At 42.4% G+C, this 22919-nt stretch overlaps 1 protein-coding gene across 1 annotated transcript; it reads left to right on the plus strand.

Moving 5' to 3' along the window:
• Nucleotides 1-3207: 3207 nt before the first annotated feature.
• Nucleotides 3208-11275, plus strand: trib2 (tribbles pseudokinase 2). The gene is made up of 3 exons (XM_075459316.1): nt 3208-4820; nt 6340-6632; nt 8814-11275. Exons 1-3 carry the CDS (start codon nt 4551-4553, stop codon nt 9286-9288), a joined length of 1038 nt encoding a protein of 345 aa, XP_075315431.1. The 5' UTR covers nt 3208-4550; the 3' UTR covers nt 9289-11275.
• The last annotated feature ends 11644 nt before the right edge of the window (nt 11276-22919 follow it).

The following is a 22919-nucleotide window of genomic DNA, read 5'->3' on the forward strand; positions in this document are numbered from 1 at the left end:
AAGCATTGGAATATCATTTTATTTTTCTTTGCAGCGAGCCATTTAGAAGGCTTAAGCTGCAAAAGCTGTGTGATTTCACTTTGGGAGCTCTAATGTACGACTATTATTAACCTCCCCACTTCTGAGTGAGTGAGTCACCCTGTCCAGTGACAGGGCTGCCACAAGTCCTCACTCAGCTGTCTGACTTCATGAAGGAGAGATCCAAGCCGGTGACGCCAGTCCCCGATCCCCCTCCAGCCAAGATCCTTCCTCTCCAAATAGAGGAGGTTCTGCCTGCGTGACCTGCCACTCAAAATGGCTCATACTTCCTGCCGCCTCGGAGAAGATAGCGGAAAAACGCCTCGGCAAAAACAACTCTTCAGGCACTGCATCCTGCATTCATTCGAACATGACATCTTTATTTTGATTCGTCTGACGTGACGGCCAATAGAGAGCTGGTCAGAGGTCAGCAGGTTGAATTAAGGTCAACGGAAGTGGCAGTGTTTATTTGATCTGTTCAAGTGTCCCCATGGGTTTGCTCTGCCTCTGACCGGACGTTTTTACAAGTAATGTGTTCATTTATAAGCTCTCATGCATTTCCTGTACTGCCTTAACCAGGAAAATGCGTACAAAGGAAGGGGAAGTGTGAGAGCTTTGTTATTCTAAAGTGTCATAAAGTATGAAACATTTGCATGCCATGCCCTTGTGCTGTATGTGTTTACTTTAATTGAATATTTAGCATAAAAAAAAGACTACTGTGAACTATCAGACATCAGAAGAGAATTTTTCATCTTCCCCGCTCCCTCCTTTCTCTTTTTTCCGGCTCATCATTCCTATCCAAAAATCTGCAGGTCTGTGCTGGATAAGCACTGGCCTTAGGGGGCAAAGTGAGGAGGGCTGCAGCAGTTGCCCGCTATCAGCGTGTTCAGTATGGGATGTGAAAGCGATAAATGATTAATATCAAAACAATGCAAAGAAAGAAAACTGTGACTTATTGTGATTTCACTTCTTTCATCGTGACTGCGTTTGTCTTGTCACTTCAGTCTGATGCCTGTGACTCATACCTATGTATACACATGCATACACTGCTTGTTAAATGTACACCTGTGTTCACTGTTTCCATTGGCCTTTTACTGATAGATCTTCATTTTTGGGACACTTTCATACCTCTTTCATCATGTTCTTCTACTGCCTGCTTTACCATCCTCTGTTCACCTGCTTTGCTCACTTTCACAGAAGATCCTCTCACTAAATGATCACATTTCATCCCATGCCTCTACCTCGATCTTCTCTCATATGATTGAACATGTCAGTGCAGGTTACCAACAGGGAGTGGATGTGACAGCACTGAATGATTCTTGCTGGTGTCAACATGAGTAAGTAAGCTGTGTCGCCATGTGACAGCGGGAAATTGGCCACTTTCTGAATGTGAAATCCGAGTAAAATCACTCTTTTACAGCAGGTTTCATTAGGTGTTCTTCAAAATTTGAACCGGTCCATCTGACCATCCAGAAAAAAAATCAGTAAACTCGACATAAAAGGAAGAACTGACCTCAGACTATTTTCTCCAGGCAGCACAGCCTATTAAGAAGTTTGTGAGTAACACTGCTCTGGGGATTCGGGGATGCTCAGCCACCCGTATTGACCTCTGCAGTCTTCCAAGACACATCTTGTTTTACTGGTATACAGAGTCTATCACTGGAAGGCACTGCTGGGGTTGACATTCTAGTGTGTCTGGAGAGCTGATGAGCCTCGATGGATTTTCTCGAGTGCTGCTCTCTACTGCAAATGAGTCACACAGATCATCAAAGAACGGGGGCAGGAGGAATCTTTGGGGATTATTATTTTTGATTCATGCACAGCTGTGGTTTAGGGCTTAACAGAATCCCCATTTGGAGTCATAGCAATGGGCAAATGCTGATATGCAGTGGAATTAAATAGAAATGTACAACGGTTAACTAGGTATCCAGGTTGTCCTGTGGTAACCTGCACCATTTCCAAAGCTCAGGACCATGCTCATATTGTTCTCAACAGAATGGGTTTAACAAAGGTGAAGCTATTGTAACGTGAGGAGTAACATCATTGTAACAAAGAACAAAGTGGGTGGCTTACATAGATGATATCACAGAAAATGCACACAAATGTGCTTAAAGAGCTTGTGGGTGCAACCACAATCTGCAACTGTGAACCACTGTTTTTTGACATAAGAGGCATTTCTGTGAAAAATGCATTTCCATGTTGCGGGGGCTTATTTAGACAGAGTGAGAAATTAAGAATTAGAAAAGCGCACGCTTGTGTATGTGTGTGTGCACTGCTCCTGGCTGCAAGCGGGTGAGTAAAGGTTAAATCGAACACTTCTGTCAGTGTCTTGGGTCCAGCTGCAAGCATTCCTCCAGCCGCCCTGGATTCCTACACAGAGTTGCACAATCCTTCTGTCATACCTCCTGGTAATCTAGGATGACCTAGGGGGGAATAATGAACCTCCTTTATCCTCTGTAACATATCACAGAGACACGACTGTGCAAGACAGGAATTTGTTACACGAGATGTATCATATGTGCCCAGTCCTGTGTTCGATTTTAATACTCTAGGTGGAAAAAAGAGAGCTTTTACCAGTGATTTGAGGTCCCACCTGTAAACTTGTTCATGGGTAGCCTATGCGGTTTTTTTTTTTTTTTGTTGTTGTTTTTAGAGTTGGGAGGGTTGACATTTACATGCTTTCATGCTAAAAAAAAATAATCATCTCAAACTGATGACTGCTGCAGCATCCTCTATCACCTTCTTTATGAAATATTTAGTTTTGTCTTGTCTCTTTAAGGGCTGCCTCCCGAAAATCCAAGTCTGTCCTCATTTGTCAGCTGATTTGCCAACTTCAGTTTATCCCTTATAGACCTTTGAGCCAGCACATCCATCTATTTTGATCAGGTCCTAAAAAAAATTTATGCACTGCTTTTATTTTAAAATCTTGGTGGGTGTCCCTAGTCGTTTTTCTTTTCCTCCCTAGACTTGCAGTTGTTAAATGTCACAGCAGGGGAGTTCTGTTTGTGTCGCTGCCTCGTATTTAAATAAAGCCACAAAGATCCGTTAATATGGCTGAAGATGCAAATGTTTTTCACTTAAGATGAGTTTTCGTGTCTCGGATATTAATATTGTGTGTGTTTTGGTGAAGGAGGGATCCCCCCCCCCCCTCCTCCTTCTCCCTTGACTGACATTTTAGGAGGCAACACATTTGTAGCACAGCATGTACAGTAGATATAGACTGTCTCACCATCGCCTCCCCGTCCTATTTAACAGCATGTGCTGCATTTAGATTTCAGGGGGCGTAGCCACAGTCCGTGGCTCTCACATGACTTCACTGCAGGTCGGAAGCCAATGGAGTTTCGAAGAGCGAGTGACGTCAGGAGGCGGGTCGGTGCGCTCGTGTATGTGTGCGTGCGTGGCCGAGCGTGCGCGCGCGTAGAACACCCTCCTCCGTCCGGCAGGAAGGCAGCTCTCTCGCTCTGTACAGGCGCAGTGTGTGCAGCTCAGCTGGCCTCCCTCCGCTTTGAATGGACTAGATTCCCGGCCACGTAAGAAGCACAGCGGTTCCACGGGAGAGAGGATGTCCTGCTGAATCAAGGGATTGGCCTGGGAAAGTCGGCCGGCCGTCCCTTCCTTCCTCTCCATCAACTTGCAGCAGCAAACATACAAGACAGACGCGGCACTTTTGTTCCACTGAAAGAGAGAGGACGTCGACTCCTGCACACAAAGAGCCACGGCAGCCTATCCGGATGGGGTTTTCTCCTTATGTGGTAGATGACAATCACCGTGCATGGATGTGATCCTGGGGAACAAGGCCGTGCACTGACTTGGTACTCGTTAGCCAAACAAGCTAAATAGTTAGCTCTGCACCTGCTAGCCATCATTTATCAGATACATTTTTGCACAATTCTGTAACTGTAATAAGCTCGGAAAACTTGATCCATTTGTTAAGCTCGTGTGTGTCCCCCACCTCCTCCTAGTGCCTACAAGTTGTGTTCAACGTATTGTTTCCGTTTTACGAAACGTGTCATACCCTTAACCGGCGAGATAAGCTAGCAGACAAGCTGCGGGTGGACTTGGCACCCTTCATTCATTTTAAAAGCTAACTTTAGGTAGCCTTTGTTGCAGCTTTGTCTTGCCTGCTCGCTTTCAGCGGAATTGCAGTACGTTTTTAAAGGTCTTCCCTCGACTCGGGCGAGTAGTTCTTTAATTTAGCTCTGGTCTCGCCTCTTGAATGTAAAACAAAGGAGGGCAAATGAACAGTAAAGAAAGAACGTCTCTTTTTTGTGGGTTGTATAAAATCTGTTGAGCTGATTTTTGCCTGTTGATACATAGCTACGTCCTCCAACAGCAGGGTGCAGTAAAATCAGATCAGAAAGGTTTTTTTTTTTTTTTTTTTTTAAAGAACTCCATTCAAGCCTAACTAAAGCATTGGACGAATTGCCTCGTTGCACTGAGTTGACAACAAAGCTGTGCACCCCCCTACCCGGTGAAGAAGATAACAAGGAGAAAGTGTCCCCGATTTTGAGGAGGTATCGCACTTATTCCCCATGAACATACAGAGGTCAAATCCAATTAACATTTCACGTTATGGGAGATCGCGACACAAATCGCACGATTTCGAAGAATTGTCTTGCATAAGGACTACAGAGTCGCACCAGAGTTTCAGTCCCAACCTCGGCTCTCCCAGCCCGCCGGAGACCCCGGACTCCTCGCACTGTATTTCCCGCATCGGGGACTACCTTTTGTTGGAGCCGCTGGAGGGAGACCACGTTTTCAGGGCCGCCCACCTGCACAGCGGGAACGAGCTCGTATGTAAGGTGAGTAGTGGGCACTGTGGTACAAATACTCCCGATCCCGATATAGATCACCTAGCCCCCCCATCCCCTCCCCAGTTTCGTTTTGCACCTTTTGTTTGCAGCGTCACATGAGTCAAGATACTTTAAAAGAAAAGAAAAAAAACAGTATCCTAAAAACGTTGACCATATAGTTCATAGGTCGGGGGATGCACTTGGTGGCTGCGGGTTGCCTCTTGCAGCAATTCTTTCTGCTGAACTTTTTAATAATTGCTTGACTTGTAAACTGAGAGCTGGCAGAGCAGCCTAATGGAAAAAGTGAATGGGGTGAGCTGCGTGGTTTGGATTGCATGATGTAACGTTGACAAAGGAGTGAGTAACCGCGCACACACTCCTCTCAGTGCTATTCTCGCCTTTCCCGTGGCTTCCCTCTTTCATAATACAATACTGTAATGCTCCTCTTTCACCCTTGGATTTATATTTGGTTCGTGGAAATGCCCGTGCAGCGCACTTTGCAGCAAAATGCTCGTTGGGCTGTTGGCCCCTTTTTTAAGGGCCAGTGGAGCTGAGAGGAAACGCACACAGGTGTGGTGGACTTCACAAGTTCAGCCTGCTGCTGTGGCAGTGCATTCAGCACTGATCGCTCTAACCATAAAAAGAAAACCAAAACAAAGCACACTTCCCCTTTTAAGCGCCGGGGCGACCTCGTGACCTTTTCTCGCCACATTTATAGCCCATATTGACTTTTGTATTATGCCGATTAGAGGGGATGTGGGCTTGTCCCATAGGAGCATTCCAGCCTTAAGCTGGCTTACGTGGCTTGATGAATTGAAACAATAGTTACACGCCACCCATGGACTCATAAGGCATGACACATGCAGTAAACCTGCACCTTTTGACTCAAGATAATGTTTTGTCATCCCCGTGACAAATGAATGGCCTTTGGCACTGCCTATGAGCTAACTGCTGTTTGACCTGGTCTGCTCCGCGCTGACCTCAATACAGCAGTGATCAATCCCAGCGCCCTGGATTGATCATTTCCGTCGAGTTGGAAGTTCGGGTCGCAGCTTTAAGATCTCGAGACCTGTGGGGTGCATTCGTATCGCTCCGCGGAGCAGAGGAGCCCCTCTCACCTGAACTAGCTGCGCTGAAAGTCAATGGGGGGGTTGCTATGGAAACAAAAGAAGACACCGCAACCCCCAGGCTGCAGCACAGTGCCATGCGCTATTATGAGGCTTTTTGTGTTGCCTCTGTAAAGCTTCCTTTGCCAAAAATAGAAATTAAAGATTAAATGCATGTTTATTTTTACAAGAATTTTGGAGATGTGTCACGTGTTGGTGGCATTTTGTTTAGAGTACAGTTGGAAGCTTTTTGGTTTGGATTGAATTGGTTATCCACAGTGGGAGAGATAAAGTGCTGTCTGACCTTCAACCACCAAAATAGTCCCACGAGATAGTTGTTGTCATGCATTACTCTAGATAAGTAAAAAATGTCTAGGTGTTAACATCCTCTATATTTTTATTTTTTTCATCTTCGTTTGCAGGTTTTTGACATTGGCCGATACCAGGAGTCGCTGGCGCCCTACTTCGCTCTGGGCCAGCATCGGCACATTAACCAAATCCTAGAGATTTTGCTCGGGGAGACGCGAGCCTACGTGTTCTTCGACAGAAGCTATGGCGACATGCACTCTTTTGTCCGCACCTGCAAGAAGCTGCGAGAGGACGAAGCTGCCAGGCTCTTCTATCAGATAGCTTCGGCTGTGGCACATTGCCACGACAACGGACTGGTCCTCCGTGACCTCAAACTAAGGAAGTTTGTCTTCAAAAATGAGGACAGGTGAGTTTTGTGGGAAGCCTTTGCCTCCTTGTCACCGTGCGTCAGGGCTTTTTGATTTTCTCTCTATCGGTACATGTTGTTTGGTGACATCACAACCGTGCCAGTGTGGTCCTATCTCAGCTTACACAGGAGAGACTGTAAGTTGACACAATGCAAGAGTGGCTTGCCTCTCAGAGATGTTGTGCAGAATGCAGAAAAAAGTGAAGCTTGTTGTGTCTGCCCCAGTTCTTTTCATGTGTGTGGTTTCTTTAGTTGATGCATGCCATGTCCTGTGTATACGATGAAATTACATGTGGGCGAGTCATTACACTTTTTCTAGGCCAGCACTGCTGATGAAATGAAAAGCGTGGTCAGATGTTACCGGGATAAGCTTATGCGTTGCAGATGATCCGTGAAGCTGAGCCTCTGCACAACTGTATTGATGAGCAGCAGACAACTGTGGAACCACACTTATGTGGTTTTGCTGACCCCTGGTGGCAGCATTTGATAACTACACCAAAAACAGAATCGAGGCATCTGTTGCGACAGCAACCTTAAAGAAGCTTTTAGCTAATGAGGTTTAATGTCCATTAAGACGCAAAATATTAGCTAACTAACTTTTTTTTTTTTTTTTTTTTTAAGTGTGCCATTTTCACACACCAATACTAACGGTCGAGTTTCTAAGAGTAACTTCCTACCAGCTAGTTGTTTTCTGCATACTGCATTTCAGTTTCGGAGAGCTTGTCGTCATCTTTTGGCACGTACTGTGGAATAAAGAAGTTGAGCTGTCTCACATATTTAGTACGGGTCCAGTAACCTTCAATGTTCATGGACTCCGATGCACACCTCCTTTTAAATGATTGATGACGGGTGAACTTCAAGAGTGACGGCACAGGGCTCTGCAAGGTTGTATTTACTACATGGCCTGTCGAGACTTCTGTTACACCTTCTCCGTCTTCCTGAATCAGCGGGCACGAGAGTACAGTGATGGAAGAGACCAAGCTCTTTTAGCTTCCGAGTCTGAGACAAAAGGCAATAGGGAATGCATAGAGAAGAAAAGTGATAAGCACACATAAGATGATGCTTGAGCTGGTTTCTATAGCAGGCTCTATCTTCCTGACCCAATTTTTTGTCATGCACACGTTAGCCTTTGACCAAACGGCAGCCTTTTGAAAGAGCAAGTCAAAGACTGGCCGTGGTCGGATTATGTCGCAGCTTCTTAAGCCCTCTCTCAGTTGATCTCTTCACAACCCGCCAAGACCGTGAGACTTTCAAATTCTTATGATGAGCACACATTGCTTGTGATTAAACCCAAATAAACAACATGTACTACCGCTGAATTGGGCTAAGTCGTTCCTATTTTGCCTTCTAGGCCTTCTTAACCGTAATTGCAGGTTTGCACATCCTCCAAATGAGCCGTTATCCAGACAGCAGCGTACTGTGTTTGAAATTCACATGGCTCATAATCTCGGAGGAGAAATTGGCATTTGGCTTGAGGAGACCAAACGATCTTCAACATTTGAAAATGCAAAAAGTCTCCGTGGCGTATTAATGAAATCAGATTACTTTTGCAAATGGGCTAATATGTAATCAAATGCACAGGACACAGGTGGGGGTGGGGGTGGGGTTAAATATGTCCAAGCCAATGCTTCTTGTCTTCTTCTTTTGTCTTTCCTAATGGCTCCAAGCAGGTTCTGTCACACAGCCTTTGTTTGTTGCGTTTGGTCTTGAGAACCTCGCATGAAAACGGCTGCATTGACACACCCACAACAAATAGTCATTGTTATCAGCGCCCAGGGGAGTCATAGCCACTGTTGTAGGGTTTAGAATACAAATAGATGACGGGGACGGGTGGTGCTTGCTTTCCTTTTTCTGAGCTAAGTAGTTCAGTACATGAAAGTTAAAAAGATCAGTCATGCATATTTCTGTTTCCTTTGGGTTATGAAGGTCTTTTTAAAAGGCTGTTTGTACCGTGATGCATTTTATTTATATATTTATTTTTGCTTGAATGTTGAGTGAAATATCTCGGTAGAGCTTGTAAGTAAATTAAATGCTCTACTCCCATTTAAAAGCATCTTTTCTTCAGTGTCAAATTCTGATCGTAAGAGGGAGAAATGGTGACGTCCAAATGACCAAAATGCGTCTACGTGTCCCTTGTTTAATTAAGACTTCATTGTGTTTTTGTTTCTGTTCTGTTCGCAGAAGCCTTGTAAAGCTGGAGAGCCTCGAGGATACTTATGTCCTGGCTGGTCATGATGATTCCCTGTCGGACAAGCATGGCTGCCCGGCTTATGTCAGTCCAGAGATCCTCAATGCCAACGGCAGCTATTCAGGGAAGGCAGCTGACGTCTGGAGCCTGGGTGTCATGCTCTATACGATCCTGGTGGGGCGCTACCCTTTCCATGACGTTGAGCCGGGCTCTCTGTTCAGCAAAATCCGCAGGGGCCACTTCAACATCCCCGAGACGCTGACACCGAAGGCCAAGTGCTTGATCCGCTCCATACTCCGCCGGGAGCCAGCAGAGCGCCTGACCTCTCGGGAGATTCTGGAGCACCCATGGTTTGCCTCTGCCGGGGTGCTGGGGGGCACTCCGGTGCACGGTAGAGGGGAAAGGGAGCAGGAGCAGATTGTGCCTGAGGTGAACATGGAAGAGGAGCTGGAGCAGTTCTTCAGCTGAACACACACCAAGCACAAAACGGACGACTCCGCCATAGTCGGCTCGCCACGGTCACAGCAGAGCCAGAAACAGTAGTTTAGAAGTAAATAGGTGAATTTGTCACTCATAATAAAGGTGTTTCCATCCTGTTTCCTTATCCACCATTTCATGGAAAACCTTGAGCCTGGCATGACAAATGGCATCTATATATCATCTGGCGATGCGCGCCCCAATGGGGGATGTTGCCACCAGACATGCAAATTGCAAACAATGTAGCAAATGTTCTTCTTTGTTTTATTTTCCTTTTTTTTTTTTTTTTTCGGATGTGTTTGGTTTAATGTGGTGCTCATAACAAGTAGACACATTCACCATTTTTTGACACTATGGAAAGCATGAAGGGACATAAGGACACGGGAGACCGAGGAGAACCGACAAACTGCAGCAGCACACGTTTTCTTACAGATTTTTGCTTCTTTTTTTTTTTTTATTTTTTATTTTTTATTTTTTGTCGTCACAGCTGTGGCTGGTAGTGAATAAAAACCAGAGTCGGAAGTAATCCCAAGTCGTATTGCTAAACTAATACAAGGTGATGACGCCTGACCTGGGACCTTTTGTTAAGAAACTGAGCGTTTTAGTTGGTTAGTTTTTTTTTGTTTGTTTTGTTTTTTCTTCGTCCCGTTCAACATGTTTGACCTCGCCTCTGTTTCATGGTTAAGTTTTGTTACATTTGTCTCAGTTTTGCATGACTGAAGATTCTGACATGGTCACTGAACTCCCCGGTGGCCTCGTTTTCAGTCACGTTTTCAGCCTCTTTCTTCGCCTCTGCCACACTTTTATTTTCAGCAACATTACTTTTGTAAACCATTAATTGTCCCCCCCCAAGCTATTCCAGTCTGTTGTTACTGCTGCTTCATTGTCTCTCCCTAAACCTTAATCTCGAGCTGTTTTCTTCCTCCCAACACGGCATCAGGCACTTGGTGTGTTAGTCTAACTTAGGTTAAAGGACGATTCCGCCTTTTTCTTTTTTCTTTTTTTTAAATTAGCTCACCTTTATTTAAAATTTATCCTCCAGTCGTAGAAACGAGAACATAACGTTTATTTAAATTGTAACAGTTATATAAATATATATAAATAAATATAAATTTATATATTTAAAACTACATTGCAGGGGTTTTCTTTATCCAGCGATTTCTTTTTTTTTTTTTTTTTTTTTTTTTTTTTTTCTTTTCTTCATGTATGATGTAGGCAATATCTTGACACAGGACAGGCGCCATGAGCAAAGATGTCTGTCTGAAGTTTTAGGAAAAACACGGTATCGTCTGTGCCAGTATTCCTGTGCCCCCCCGACAGGCCACGCCACCCAGTCCTCCCTCACTTCGTTTTTTAAAAACTTGATACGAGATATTCAGTAGTAGTGTTTGCTATGATATGCTCACTCCATGACCTCATGTTAGTTTTCCTACTGCCTGTGTAGGTCCTGTGAAACGATCATGCTCGGAATGGGTACCAGTGGACATGTTTTGTCGTATCTCAATGTTACTTGAATTTGTGTTTTTTAATCTAGTCATCGGCATGTGCTCCATGAATGCTATAGCCTGCCTAGTGAGGATAAAGGGTGGGGTTGGGGTTAGGAGGATGCTTGTAGTGTATTTTTAGTTTTTATTTTTTTTGTCCGTTTTCTTTTTTCTTTACCCCTTTTTTTTTTTTTTTTCTTAAGAAAAGCAAAAATGAACTGACTTTGCTGACTTTTCAGAGTTGCTTTTCAATAATAATAATAATTTAAAAAAAAAACACAAAAAAAGAACCCTGCTATTGCTTTCCTTGTTTTCGTAGACTGAGCTACTTTTTAGTTTAAGTTGGTGCTGATTTGGTGCTAATGTTTAGTTCTTTTTGTTTCATGGAGGGGGGTTGGTGCATGGTGGGATATCTGCCTCAGATGTTCTGATTGTATTGTAACAGATTCTGGTGTTTTGTCCAAATTTATTCAGTAAATAAATTGTGAACTGCTGTCGGATTCTTTTCTCCCTTGCATTTAAAAAAAAAAAGAAGAAAAAAAACGCTCACTATTCTCCACCATATCCAGCAGGATTACACATTGACACTTTGTGATATTCACTGAATAATGAGATTCACATTAGCCGCTCGGTGACATGGCGGTACATGTTAAAGGTTTATCTTTTCGTTTTCATATTTGACAAGAAGCTGGAAAATGGCTTGTCATCCCCAAACTGCAACTTGGTAGGTGCTCTGTGATGTTTGGTCTAACGTGCGTATATTTTCCAGTTGGACAAAACAAAGCAACTGCCAGCTCATAAAGAGACTGCAATCATTTGGAGATCTTGAATCGATCCCAAGTCTGTTAGGACTGCTCTGGCAGCCACACTTTTATCTAAATGATTATGTGTATAAGACTCTCCGAGAAGGCTCTCAAGTCTAATTATTTTCCTGGTGACTGTCATAAAGGATACCATGGGCCTTTACATGTGCATGACAACTTGGTAGCACAGGAGCGCTGTCTTATCTTTAGGTCGAGCTCAAAAAGGAAATGACTTCAGGCTCGACTTGTTTTTAAAGGTGCAAGTTTGATCTTTTTCTTTCCACTGGTCATGTGGGGTAATCCTGATTAGGGCTTGATGGATCTGACAAAGCACACAGCTGCTGTAAATATCCCCAACTCTCACTCTCTGACAATTTAAAGTCATGGGTTGCTGTTCAGCAACGCCTGCCAGTGCCATGTTGCGACAACCCTTTGTGTCTCTTCGTCGTGATGACAGCTTGTCATAAACAGCCGCACAAGCCCCCCCCCCCCCCCATCTTCCAGCTGATCCAAGGTTCTTGTGCTGTTGTGCATTCTCATTTTTGCCAGAATATCCCAAGCAGAGCACCCACACGTGCACAAAAAAAGATTTAAAAAAATGTGAGGGGGTTTCTCTGAGTCAGAAGTGCCTTCATGAACCTGAGTTATTGAATGTAAGCCTGACCTCTAGTGGTGCAACCACCACAGTGGGAGAAATACTGCAATGCTAAATCATTCTGTGGAATTGCATTGCTGTAGTGTGTGATCAAATGGGGCAATTATGGAAAGAATACAGTCAGAAATAAATTAGAGCGCAATCTTCTAATAAGGCATCTCTAGAGATTTAATAAACTGCGACAAGTGGCCACTTTAATAGCCATGAGATATGTTGCCATTAAAATAGATGGAGCAAAGTTTGTCCCTCCTCCACTGCTGTGTCCTTTTATTAGTTTTAAAAAAAATCACTAAAACCAGATTAGTATGAACAATCACTCACCAATTTAAGCTTATATTATATACTTATTAGAACATCACAAGGCTTTTGAACCTTTTAAGACTTCATGAATGAATCAACGCATTGACACTATCGATTTTTTGCAATCTGGCAACCCAGTCGTGGATCCTGCCTGCCGATGTGATGCTGGCTTAAGACTTTTTGCATAATTTGGAACCACTGAAAACATCACACAAAGTTCCAAGACCAAATGGAAAATCTGTCCACTTTTTGTTGTAAACTTTGGGAAACATCTGGACAGTCTAACCGCTTAGGATTACTTAAAAACACAAGAGGAGAAGAAAAAAGACATTTCCCAGTGGGTCTGGAAAACTGGAAGATCACTGATGAATCCAAGATTGAAATCAGTCGCAGGAACAGAAGAGCATATGTGAGAAGAGGAACAGGAGGAAGAACGATACAAAGGGACATAGTGGTCAGAACATTGAAGTGTTGGTGGTCTTGGATTGGACACCTGCTCTGGATCAAGCATACTCTGTCGAAGAAGAAGCATTCTATGCTTCAGACACCTGGTTTAAATCCTTTAAACAGGGGCACGCACTGCAGCAGGTTAATGTTCAGAAACACCTTTGAAAGCTTTGCAAGAACTCTACCAGAACGGCAATATAAGATTAACATGGGAGTACATAAGAGATGCATCTTCACAGATGGCGTCAGACTTTTCGTGCCCCACTGAGAATCGTATGCTTGGAAAATCTAATTCAAATTGATTAGCAATTATTTCTGCAACAGAGTCACAAATCCTGGCACATTCATAGCAGCTGTTGATCTGTGGACTATGTATTCAAGCTATGTACCGTTATCTTCCGAAGCGTCACAGTTGGCATGCATTTGAATTTGTTTAGCCGATACTATGTGTACACCGTGTAATTAGGAATGTGATTAATTACATATCTTCTGCTGAAGACATGACAGGACATGACCTGGCAGTGCCAGCTTCACAGCAATGCTACACAGGGAGACCACAACGCTGTTTCTATTTTAACAGGATCTGACAGGGCCAATAAAATCAGAGAAGTTCTGCCTACAAACGTCTTCACTGGTAGCAAAGATAAAGATTTAAAGGCTCATGGAGGCCAGGAGCAGCATCGCAGACAGCCACATTTCCTCCCCTACTTGCTTGTTTCGCCTGTGACAGGAATGATTCATCCCATGTTTACACTGTTCATTCACTGCTGTGCTCCTCCACAATCTGTCAAGACGCTGACATTCACAAACCATTTCAAGGCTTAGAAAACATACTTAAAAACACACCCCAGACTTGAGCTAAATTGATGATGAGTGCTTATGTCTGACTGTAACACCAAAAGCAATGCTGTACCTATTTAGTTACAGTCTTAAAGTATTTTCTTTTGACATTTGAATGCGTTTATCCGATATCCTCAAGAAGACCAAACAGCGTATGAGCTCATTTAATAACCAATAAGTTGTGTCGTTGCTGCTGGTTGCAAAACATGTGCAGTGACCCGCTGGCCTGGTAAGTCCTGCTGTCACGGTAATCTTCTTTCACAATCCAATCTCTGTGGAGCTTAATATCACCACGAGATAACAGATGTAGGGCGGAAGTACTGTGGGCTATTTTCTCTGATGCATGGGAGATATTATTAATACCATCTATTTGCTATTGGAGATGGATAGACCAAAGAGTCTCAAAGCGGAAATCTGGAATTGGCAGCAGCGCCTTTTCAAATATTTTCTCCATATTTGAGCATTCTGTGATACTGTGCCATCCTTGCTTAAAATGTTTCTTCAGCCTTGAGGCCAAAAGGGCATCTTTAAAAGGAAAAGATACACGTGCTATCCCTGGTAGCTATTTGTATTTCCTGGGCTTCCATCAGTCATCACCAATATGGGAATCAATAGGACAACAGGGGGAGGAGGAGTCCGTCATGTCAGATTTCTGTATCTATGTAATGGCTGTAGCGTTCTGTCAGAGTTCAGAACCCGAGCGAGAGGTTTTTACTACACAGCACTTGCTCCTCAGTAACTCGTCCTCAGCAGGAAGATAAGTATTCTGCGATTCAATTAACTTAGCCTGAGATCAGTTTCGATTTTATATAACTCAGGGGAACAGCACTGCTGTCTCAGAGCGCTGAAAGTTTTTCTATATTCCACCAAGCTGCTCCAATTAAGGTTAATTGCATGGTTGTGTAACGATCCTGCCTCAACAAGGCCCCATTTCCAACACCACTGCTATTGTGTCTGCGCTTTGGCAGAAAAGATGCTTTAGTGAGCCGGTCCCATGGCGCAAGGCACTGCGCATGGGTACCCTTGGGTGTTCTGGCAGTAGAGTTTTTGTGGCAGGGCACCAAAGGAAACACACAACAGATGGTCTGTGTTGTCTTCCACCCGGCGATCAGGCTTCTGCTGGCTCAGGGTTACAAAACACACTGAGAGGCCTGGGACTCAGTCAGGTGGACGTTATTCATATGTGAGCTGGAAACACATTTTATTTTGTGTCCCAAATTTCGATGTCTAGAATTCAGTGCCAAATTACTCTCTTGACAACTGACAATTATTATTTGATTATTTGATTGATAGCAACGATCATTTATGATGGCCAGGGTCACATTCCCCTTAATGGTGGAATCAGTAACGTAAAAGTATGTTTCAAATCATGTGCAGTTTCTTGTGAGGGTGTCAAATTGTCCTCTGCTGTGTTTTTTTTTTATTGTAGGGGGGGGACTGAAGATAAGTTCTTTCAACACTAGATGGTGCTCACATTTTTGTTTTGTGTGGTGTTCTCTCTCCTTGCTGTTGGAAGAGAGAGTTTATTTTAAAGGCGACCTACCAATTACATGCAGATGCTACACATTTTACATTTTTTTCTTTTGCTAGACATTTCAAAGTTTCCATAGCCCATAACAACCCATTACAGTGACAGCCTTAACATTTATGACGACTATCATGTCATGATTTGGGCAATGTTCTGCTGGGAACCCTCAGATTGGGACATTAATGTGGATATTTGACACATACCAACCTACCTTAACATGTTGCCCAATAAGCACTCTGCACCCTTTTTCGTGGCAGAGGGATACAGAAGTCAATGCCTTAAAGGATTAGGGCTGCTGAGGTTGAAAAAATGAGGACCTATTCAATATTTAGTGGTTGTCATAATGTTATGGCTGATTTGCAAGCTAGGAAGAGTTGTGTCTTGATGTCTAAGTTAGATTGTCTTAATGCGGTGGATTGCTGACTCCACACTGCATTATCTCATTGTGATCATTCAATCAAACCTCTTTAAAACAAAAAAGCTCAGAAAACACTAATGCCTGACACTCTCATGTGAAACAACCAATCTTTGTGACGTTTTTTCTGGTTATTTTGTCTGTATTTAATACCAGTACGACGTGCACTTATCACTTCTCTGTGAGAGATTTAGCATTTTGAAGCCATGATGATTTCAGTCTGGTAATTAAGCTCTTAGCGAGACATTTGGTGTCAGTTCATACCCGAGAAAGCATGAAAGCCTCCTATACTTTAAAAAAGACGCAGCCCAGAGATTAATAGTGCATTAAACACAGGAGGTCAGGAGTCTGTCAAGCCTTGTGAGTTGTTGCAGGAGGCAGGAAAAGCGGCATTTCAATTAAGTGCTCAGAATATTTTTACGTTACCAGCTCGCATTTGATAGTACATCCTAAAATATTTATTTTTATCAAGCATTGCACCAATTATATGGTCAGTCAGCAGCATAATCAGAGCCTCTAGATGACAGGGTAAATTGGAGAGTGGTCTTGCGTGCTGTCTTTGCTTTTCACACTCTTTCGTCAATACCCAATTATTCTCTCTGTTGCTTTTCCCAGAGATAGCGCCCGACTTAAAATAGCTTTCTTGTTGTATTTGTCTTTAATTGCAACAATTCTGAAGTGACACGACACATTGATCAGTCATTAATGGCTTTAAACAGTGCACACTGAAGCAGAAGGGAGATCACACGTGCGCCGCCTCGCAGGGTCACGACAAAAGCTATTTCTTTGGCTCCTTCGTCACTCACAAACGGCTTAATGACTCCTTCACTGGTCCTGAAATCTGTGGCTGGTGTGGAAAGACATATTGACAGCAGCTGTCAAATGAGGCATTGGTTTTTTTTTTTTTTTCACGTTTTTGCCCTGAGCTCTGAATCTCATGCAGTAATTATTAAAAATTCATCCTCTGGGGATTTCAGACATGTAATTACATCTATGTTTTTCAAGGGCACCGTGTTTGTCCCGATGCTGATCATCTCCACTGAAGCATGAATTTTGCAGATAAGTTTAATTGCATATGATGTAGAATATGTAAGTAAGAAACTTCCAGTAAGAAAACATCATTGACCAGCATGTTCCCAGTATCCAAGCAGTAAACAGCTTTTTTCAAAAAGTATATAGCATGTTACTCTCTGATTTCCATTTTCTACCCTTCAAAAATACTATTTTCAGAGTGACAAATAAGGAAGAACAGAAATAACATGCTATTTTTGTCTCTGCTTCCCTTAGTGGAGCAACTTGCACTGCTAAATATCAACTGAGAATCACAGAGCAGTTTTGGTCCTGGTGGGCTGACATGTGGCCCCCAAAAGCTTTAAATCATCTGGCTCAATGAATCAGTGCCTTCACTGAGCCAGATTGCCTGACTGTGCCCTGTGGGAGAGATAATTGGGTGAAACAGGTTGTTTTTTGAGCCCTACTGAGGTACGAGAGAAGCGGGAGGAAGGAGAAAGCAGTGTACACTTCTCATTTGAGATAAAAAGCTGTGAAGCGGGCAGTGTCTTTTCAGTTTGGGTTGGGTTTTTTCATAAAAGGCAGCTGGGAAGGTTTAATATCCTGTACTGTAGTTCAGCACGTGGCTGTTGTTGTACAGAAATGAAAAGGTGGTGATCATGTTAGAAAAAACAAGCCATGACAAGTCCAAACCCAAGTTGATTTCTACATAGATCATAATATGTAATATTAGAAACTATTTGGATCAATATATATATCGTAATTTAACAATGTACATTGTGTCCTTGGGGCATCTGTCACGGTCAATACTTTTTGGCAGCAAACTAACATACTGTAGCTGGTTTCTGCTTTTTAGGGCTAGCTAAGAGTCTGTTTGCAGTTCATGTTTGTGGGAATTTTGTTCATCTATCCTGCAAACGGATTGGAGTTCTGTGAGATTCTGGGATTGTCTTGCCTGCACTGCTCCTCTGAGGTGTATGCACATTTTAGGTCAGTGGATTGTGGCTGCTGTGTCATCATTGTGCTCCATTGTGGATTTTGAGACATGTTTGAGATCATTGTCACGTTGTGGAAGCCATCCTCTTTTTATCTTAAGCTTTTTTGTAGATAATGTGACATCTGCTTCCAGAATTGGCTTTCCATTTCTATGGGTGGAATCTATTTTTTACACCAGTTTATTGCTCCTCGTACCACTGGCTGCAACAGAAGTCCAGAGGGTGATCGATCTTTCCTAACATTGTGCCTAACATTTGAAGAGGTGTTCCTCTCATTAAACATCCTTTTTACCCCAAATAAACCATTGCTCATTGCTGCAAAACTGTTCTCACTGTTTCCAAAACAGTTTTGCTGCAACGGGCATCAAGCTAGTTAACATTTGCAATTTCTTTATGCTAAATTTTGGTGGTGAGTACACTGAATGGTTTCCTTCTGATGACTCCTCCTGGAAGTGCATCACCACCCCAGAATCCGCAAATTTTTAAATTTAAACTTTTTAAATTAAACAAATTAGACAAATTAAATTGTAGTGATCCTACAAGCATTTTTTATTTGATCTTATTGGTCTTCCAGACTTCAACTTGACCTCCATGGTTTAGCCATTTCCTACTTTATGAACATGTATATACCTTTCCTATGTTCTTACAGCCCTCTTCCCATTCTTCATTCTTATTTGCAGGGCTCCATGCAGGTGCTCGGAGAAGGTCTTCGAATGCTTAATTTTTCAGATTGAGTCGCTGTTAAATACTAAGTAATCAACATGTGGACAGATGTGGCAGTTTCACAATTTCTGTTGAGAGTTGCACTGCCTTTGTCACAAATTGGCTCCATTAATCCTGCTTCATTCTTCTGTATTAGACATGTTCTGTATTAGACATTAAGAACTGTTGCTTAAATGATCTACTTTGTACTAAAGTTAACAAGTTTATTTTGTTTTAGTCATGGTTTAGACACTGATGGTGCATTCAGTGACAAACATGAAATTGTCATTTACAACTTTCAACAGTGAAAGAAAAATTAAAGTATGTCTGTTGGAAGTGGGATACAGAACCTTAGAGTAGAAATACTGCTAGAGCATTAATGAGCTCATTTCTTTTCTAAGTGAACTGCATCATTTCTGATGTGAATTTTTTTTGTTTTGTTTTTTGTTTATAGCAAAGCAAAGAGTGATAGTCAGGGTTTCAACTTCCCGTCTCCAAGGCAGAACTAACACAGCATGATTAGATTAGAGGGTGGGAATAAAGACGAAGAAGCTCTCCTCTGAGCTGGAAGAGTAACGTAGAAATTCCCTACAAATCGGAATGCTTCACGGCGTGACCCCCAAACAAATTGCCAGGTTCAGACAAACAAGTTGTTGTTTAATTTTTAAACAATTGACACAATATAATGTTTAGTGGTAGCTTGAATAATACAGTGAACATGCAAGGAGAAGCTACAGAATGAAAACAACAACAACTTAAAGGGGAACTCCGGGGCATTTGAAGCGCGTTTCCATTGCTAGAGGTTGTCAAATACTGATAGTAGGACACAGACAGCTGCAAATCTGCGCTCCCTGTGTGGAGATCGCGCTGTGCGCACAGCGTGTCATGCGAGGCTAATACGTGGTGGCTAAGGGGCAAGCGCTAACCCTTCCACGTTAAACAACAACTTGGACACTGCAGAAACGTCACACCACTTTATAAACCATCCGACAATAAAGTCACAAGCCTTACCATCAAAACCAAATGCATGGTTCTCACATTACTGGCATGGGGACGTTACAAAACAACTTTATAAACAGCATGTAACTCACCGGCTGGTTGTAGGCTCGCGCATGTGAAAGCCCAAAAGAGTCGATGGACGATAATCCCATATACAAAACAATTATATTCTCTAGAAAAACTGCGTTCAAGTATTTAAAACATTACAACAATACATGCCCAGTAATATTGTTGTAATGTTTTAAATACTTGAACGCAGTTTTTCTAGAGAAGATAATTGTTTTGTATTTGGGAGTATCGTCCATTGACTCTTTTGGGCTTTCACATGCGCGAGCATACCGACAAGAGGTAAGTGACATGCTGTTTATAAAGTTGTTTTGTAACGTCCCCATGCCAGTAATGTAAGAACCATGCATATGGTTTTGATGGTAAGGCTTGTGACTTTATTGTCGGATGGTTTATAAAGTGGTGTGACGTTTCTGCAGTGTGCAAGTTGTTGTTTTACGTGGAAGGGTTAGCACTTGCCCCTTAGCCACCACGTAGTTGGCTAGCATGACAGGCTGTGCAAACAGCGCAATCGCCGCACAGGGAGCGCCGATTTGCACCAGCCTGTGTCCTACTGTCAGTATTTGACAACCTCTAGCAATGGAAACGCGCTTCAAATGCCCCGGAGTTCCCCTTTAATATGTATGACTGTAAGCTCAGTAGATATATGCAGAATGTGCATTCCAACTGCAGTTGAGCTGAGAGCAACATATTAGCTGTTGTCTCTTAAATGTTAAATGTGCATCATGTTGCGTGTTAACATTCAGTATTCAACTGATGAGTTATTTTCATACTATTTATCAAGCCAAGTAAGACATTTAGTTAAGTCCCTTAATCCCACTGATCATTCTGCGGCATTTTAAATTCACACCCTGAGATGAACAGTTGTAGATCAGCACACACACGCACGTACGCTCACACACATGCTCACACACACATACACACACAAAAACACCTACATGTGCACACAGACACTGAGACACAATAGATGGCAGACAGCTCTGCAGAGTTGTGATGTAATTAGACTTGTTAATTGGAAAAGAGCCTTCCGCCACCTGCGGCGGTGAAAGTGTGAGTTTTGTGGTCATCTCTACAGAAACAGGCCCTGATAATTGTTTTGAATTCAACACACTCATGGCGGCGGACGAATGTGACAGTACAATTTCTGCTTGGTTTCAAATTATACCTCAAACTGCAAAACTCGCTGGCATGAAAGGACATCACGAACATTTGATGAGGGTTTACATTCACAGGACCCACAATTTAATTCCCATTCCATCCACATAAAATAGCCACTTGAGCGCCACTGTAAAATGGCAGCCATTGAGCTGGTTCTGCGGTCTCTGACAAGGACAAAGATGACGAACAGCCTGAGAAATGTTTTACATCTTCAAACCTGTCTTAAACAAAGACAAAGTAAGACATGCTTTGATATCGTAAGAGGTTGAGCAGCATAAATGTCATTATGATTTAACACATGTCGAGTTCCTAAACCCAAAGGCCCTCCTTTAATAACATTTGCATTTCTGAAAGTACTGCTGTTCCGGTCTCTTCACGGGAAAGAGTCATTCTGAATATGAATTTAGCTCGATTTGATGTTGTGTACGTTATTCTGAATGTGCCTTGTTGAGGATCATTCATTCATATTTTCCACTGCAGCCGAGCAAACTCTTCGCATCTTATCAATCATTTAGCAATTTCTTAGTTGACCGTGTTATGAAGAAAAAGTTTTTAGGCGTCCAAATCTTTTCATTTACAGCCAGATATTGTTTTCTTAGACACCGAGCACAGACTTGCTGTCTCTTCATTTACTCATAACAGATGAATGTTTTGACTTCAAGTTATTTGTAATTTTATTCAAAACAGTATTGCCAGCAAGAGCCTCCCATGCTCTAAACTCAGCCGGGGAGGATGGATTTTTATATTCACAGCTCCCGAGGAAGAAAGAGAATTGCTTAATAACTTTTGATATTTCATGACAACCCAACCAGGGTTTTTTCTCAGATTCTCAGTTTTCTTCCAAATAATTGAAAAAGTTTTGGGGTTAAAAGGCTGCTGAGAAAAGTCAGCCTGATCTCATGACAGAAACTGTAAAAGTCACATTTGTCCACAGGGGAAAACGTTGCAGTTTCACGATAAAGGCTCAAAAATTGTGAGATGAATATGTTTTCCTGACTTAGTCCCTTTTTAAATGTCCCTCACTACATGATGACATCAAGACCTTCTCACTTTTCTACTATAATATTGCTTGAGAATGGTTAGGATGAGAAGTTACAATATTTATGGTTAGGTTTATATTTTTAATATGTTTATATAGATGTTAAAAAGACAAAAAAAGATTACACCTGTTACTGTTCAAGGCTTTTTGTTCCTCTCATGTCATGTGGGTGATGTCCAACATAAGATAGGTAACAGACATATTGCTATTTCCCAATTTCTAACCATGGACTGTGACAGTACTACGTTTGGATTGCATTGTGGGCACATGCCCACGATGCTATACGATAGCATTTTATGTCATCTGAACCACACGAGTCTGCCTTTGAGGTCATATGTTGTGTTAAAAAAATAACAGGTAGAAATATTTAGCTCTGGGGAAATGTTGCAGGGTCAAATGTTCAACTGAAAAATGTCCCTACAGCCGCTTATACGCACTTTTTGAAACGTTCTAGAGATGTCCCAGAGCGGTGGCATGTGAGAATATCTTCCACCCGGACATCTAGTAAACTCTCCGGTTTCCACTCCCAGCAGAAAGCGTATGGCTGCAACACTGGAAAAAAGGCCCGAGTGAAATTGTCAACACCGGCTCCCGAAAATCAAAAAACGGTTTACGAAACTTTACAAGTGTGTCACAAAACTGGTTTTGCTTGAACATTTCTTAATCTCACTGTAGCAGATCCCATCTAATATGTAATATATTAGAATACAGTTACTCCCACTATGTTACGACAGAAAGATTTTGTTCCAAATCGAATAAAATCTGTGAAGATGTTGGGATGGAAATCGTTGTTCATCCTGGCATAGTGACTTCTAACTATCATTTAAAATGGCTCATTACGTGAACAAAAAATATAAAAAATAACACAGTTAAACAGGGATAATTAGTATTTTATCATCCACAAGGTGATTCCCAAAGAGAAATTCGTTGAAAACTTGGCATATCGCAGCATGGTGTGCAGTGTGTCCTTAAAAAAAATGAGGAAATCAAACAAGTGGAGGACATAAGAAACAGTGGCAGGCCTAAAAACGTATCCACTGCAAATGAACAGTATCCGAGAGTGATATAGGTCCGCATATGAGACATAAATCATGGAAAAGAATTAAGCAAAGACCTGACACAAGACCTGAGAGATGCATGGACCTTCAGCTGATTTATCACTGAAGCCTCGTCAGAAATG

This window comes from Odontesthes bonariensis, chromosome 24 (assembly GCF_027942865.1).
Source record: "Odontesthes bonariensis isolate fOdoBon6 chromosome 24, fOdoBon6.hap1, whole genome shotgun sequence".
Taxonomy (NCBI): Eukaryota; Metazoa; Chordata; class Actinopteri; order Atheriniformes; family Atherinopsidae; genus Odontesthes; species Odontesthes bonariensis.

Coding starts and splice junctions, on each gene's coding strand:
- trib2 (XM_075459316.1), top strand. CDS start 4,551: ATGAACATACAGAGGTCAAATCCAATTAACATTTCACGTTATGGGAGA. Junction 4,821..6,339: donor GGAACGAGCTCGTATGTAAG/GTGAGTAGTGGG, acceptor CTTCGTTTGCAG/GTTTTTGACATTGGCCGATA. Junction 6,633..8,813: donor GTCTTCAAAAATGAGGACAG/GTGAGTTTTGTG, acceptor TTCTGTTCGCAG/AAGCCTTGTAAAGCTGGAGA.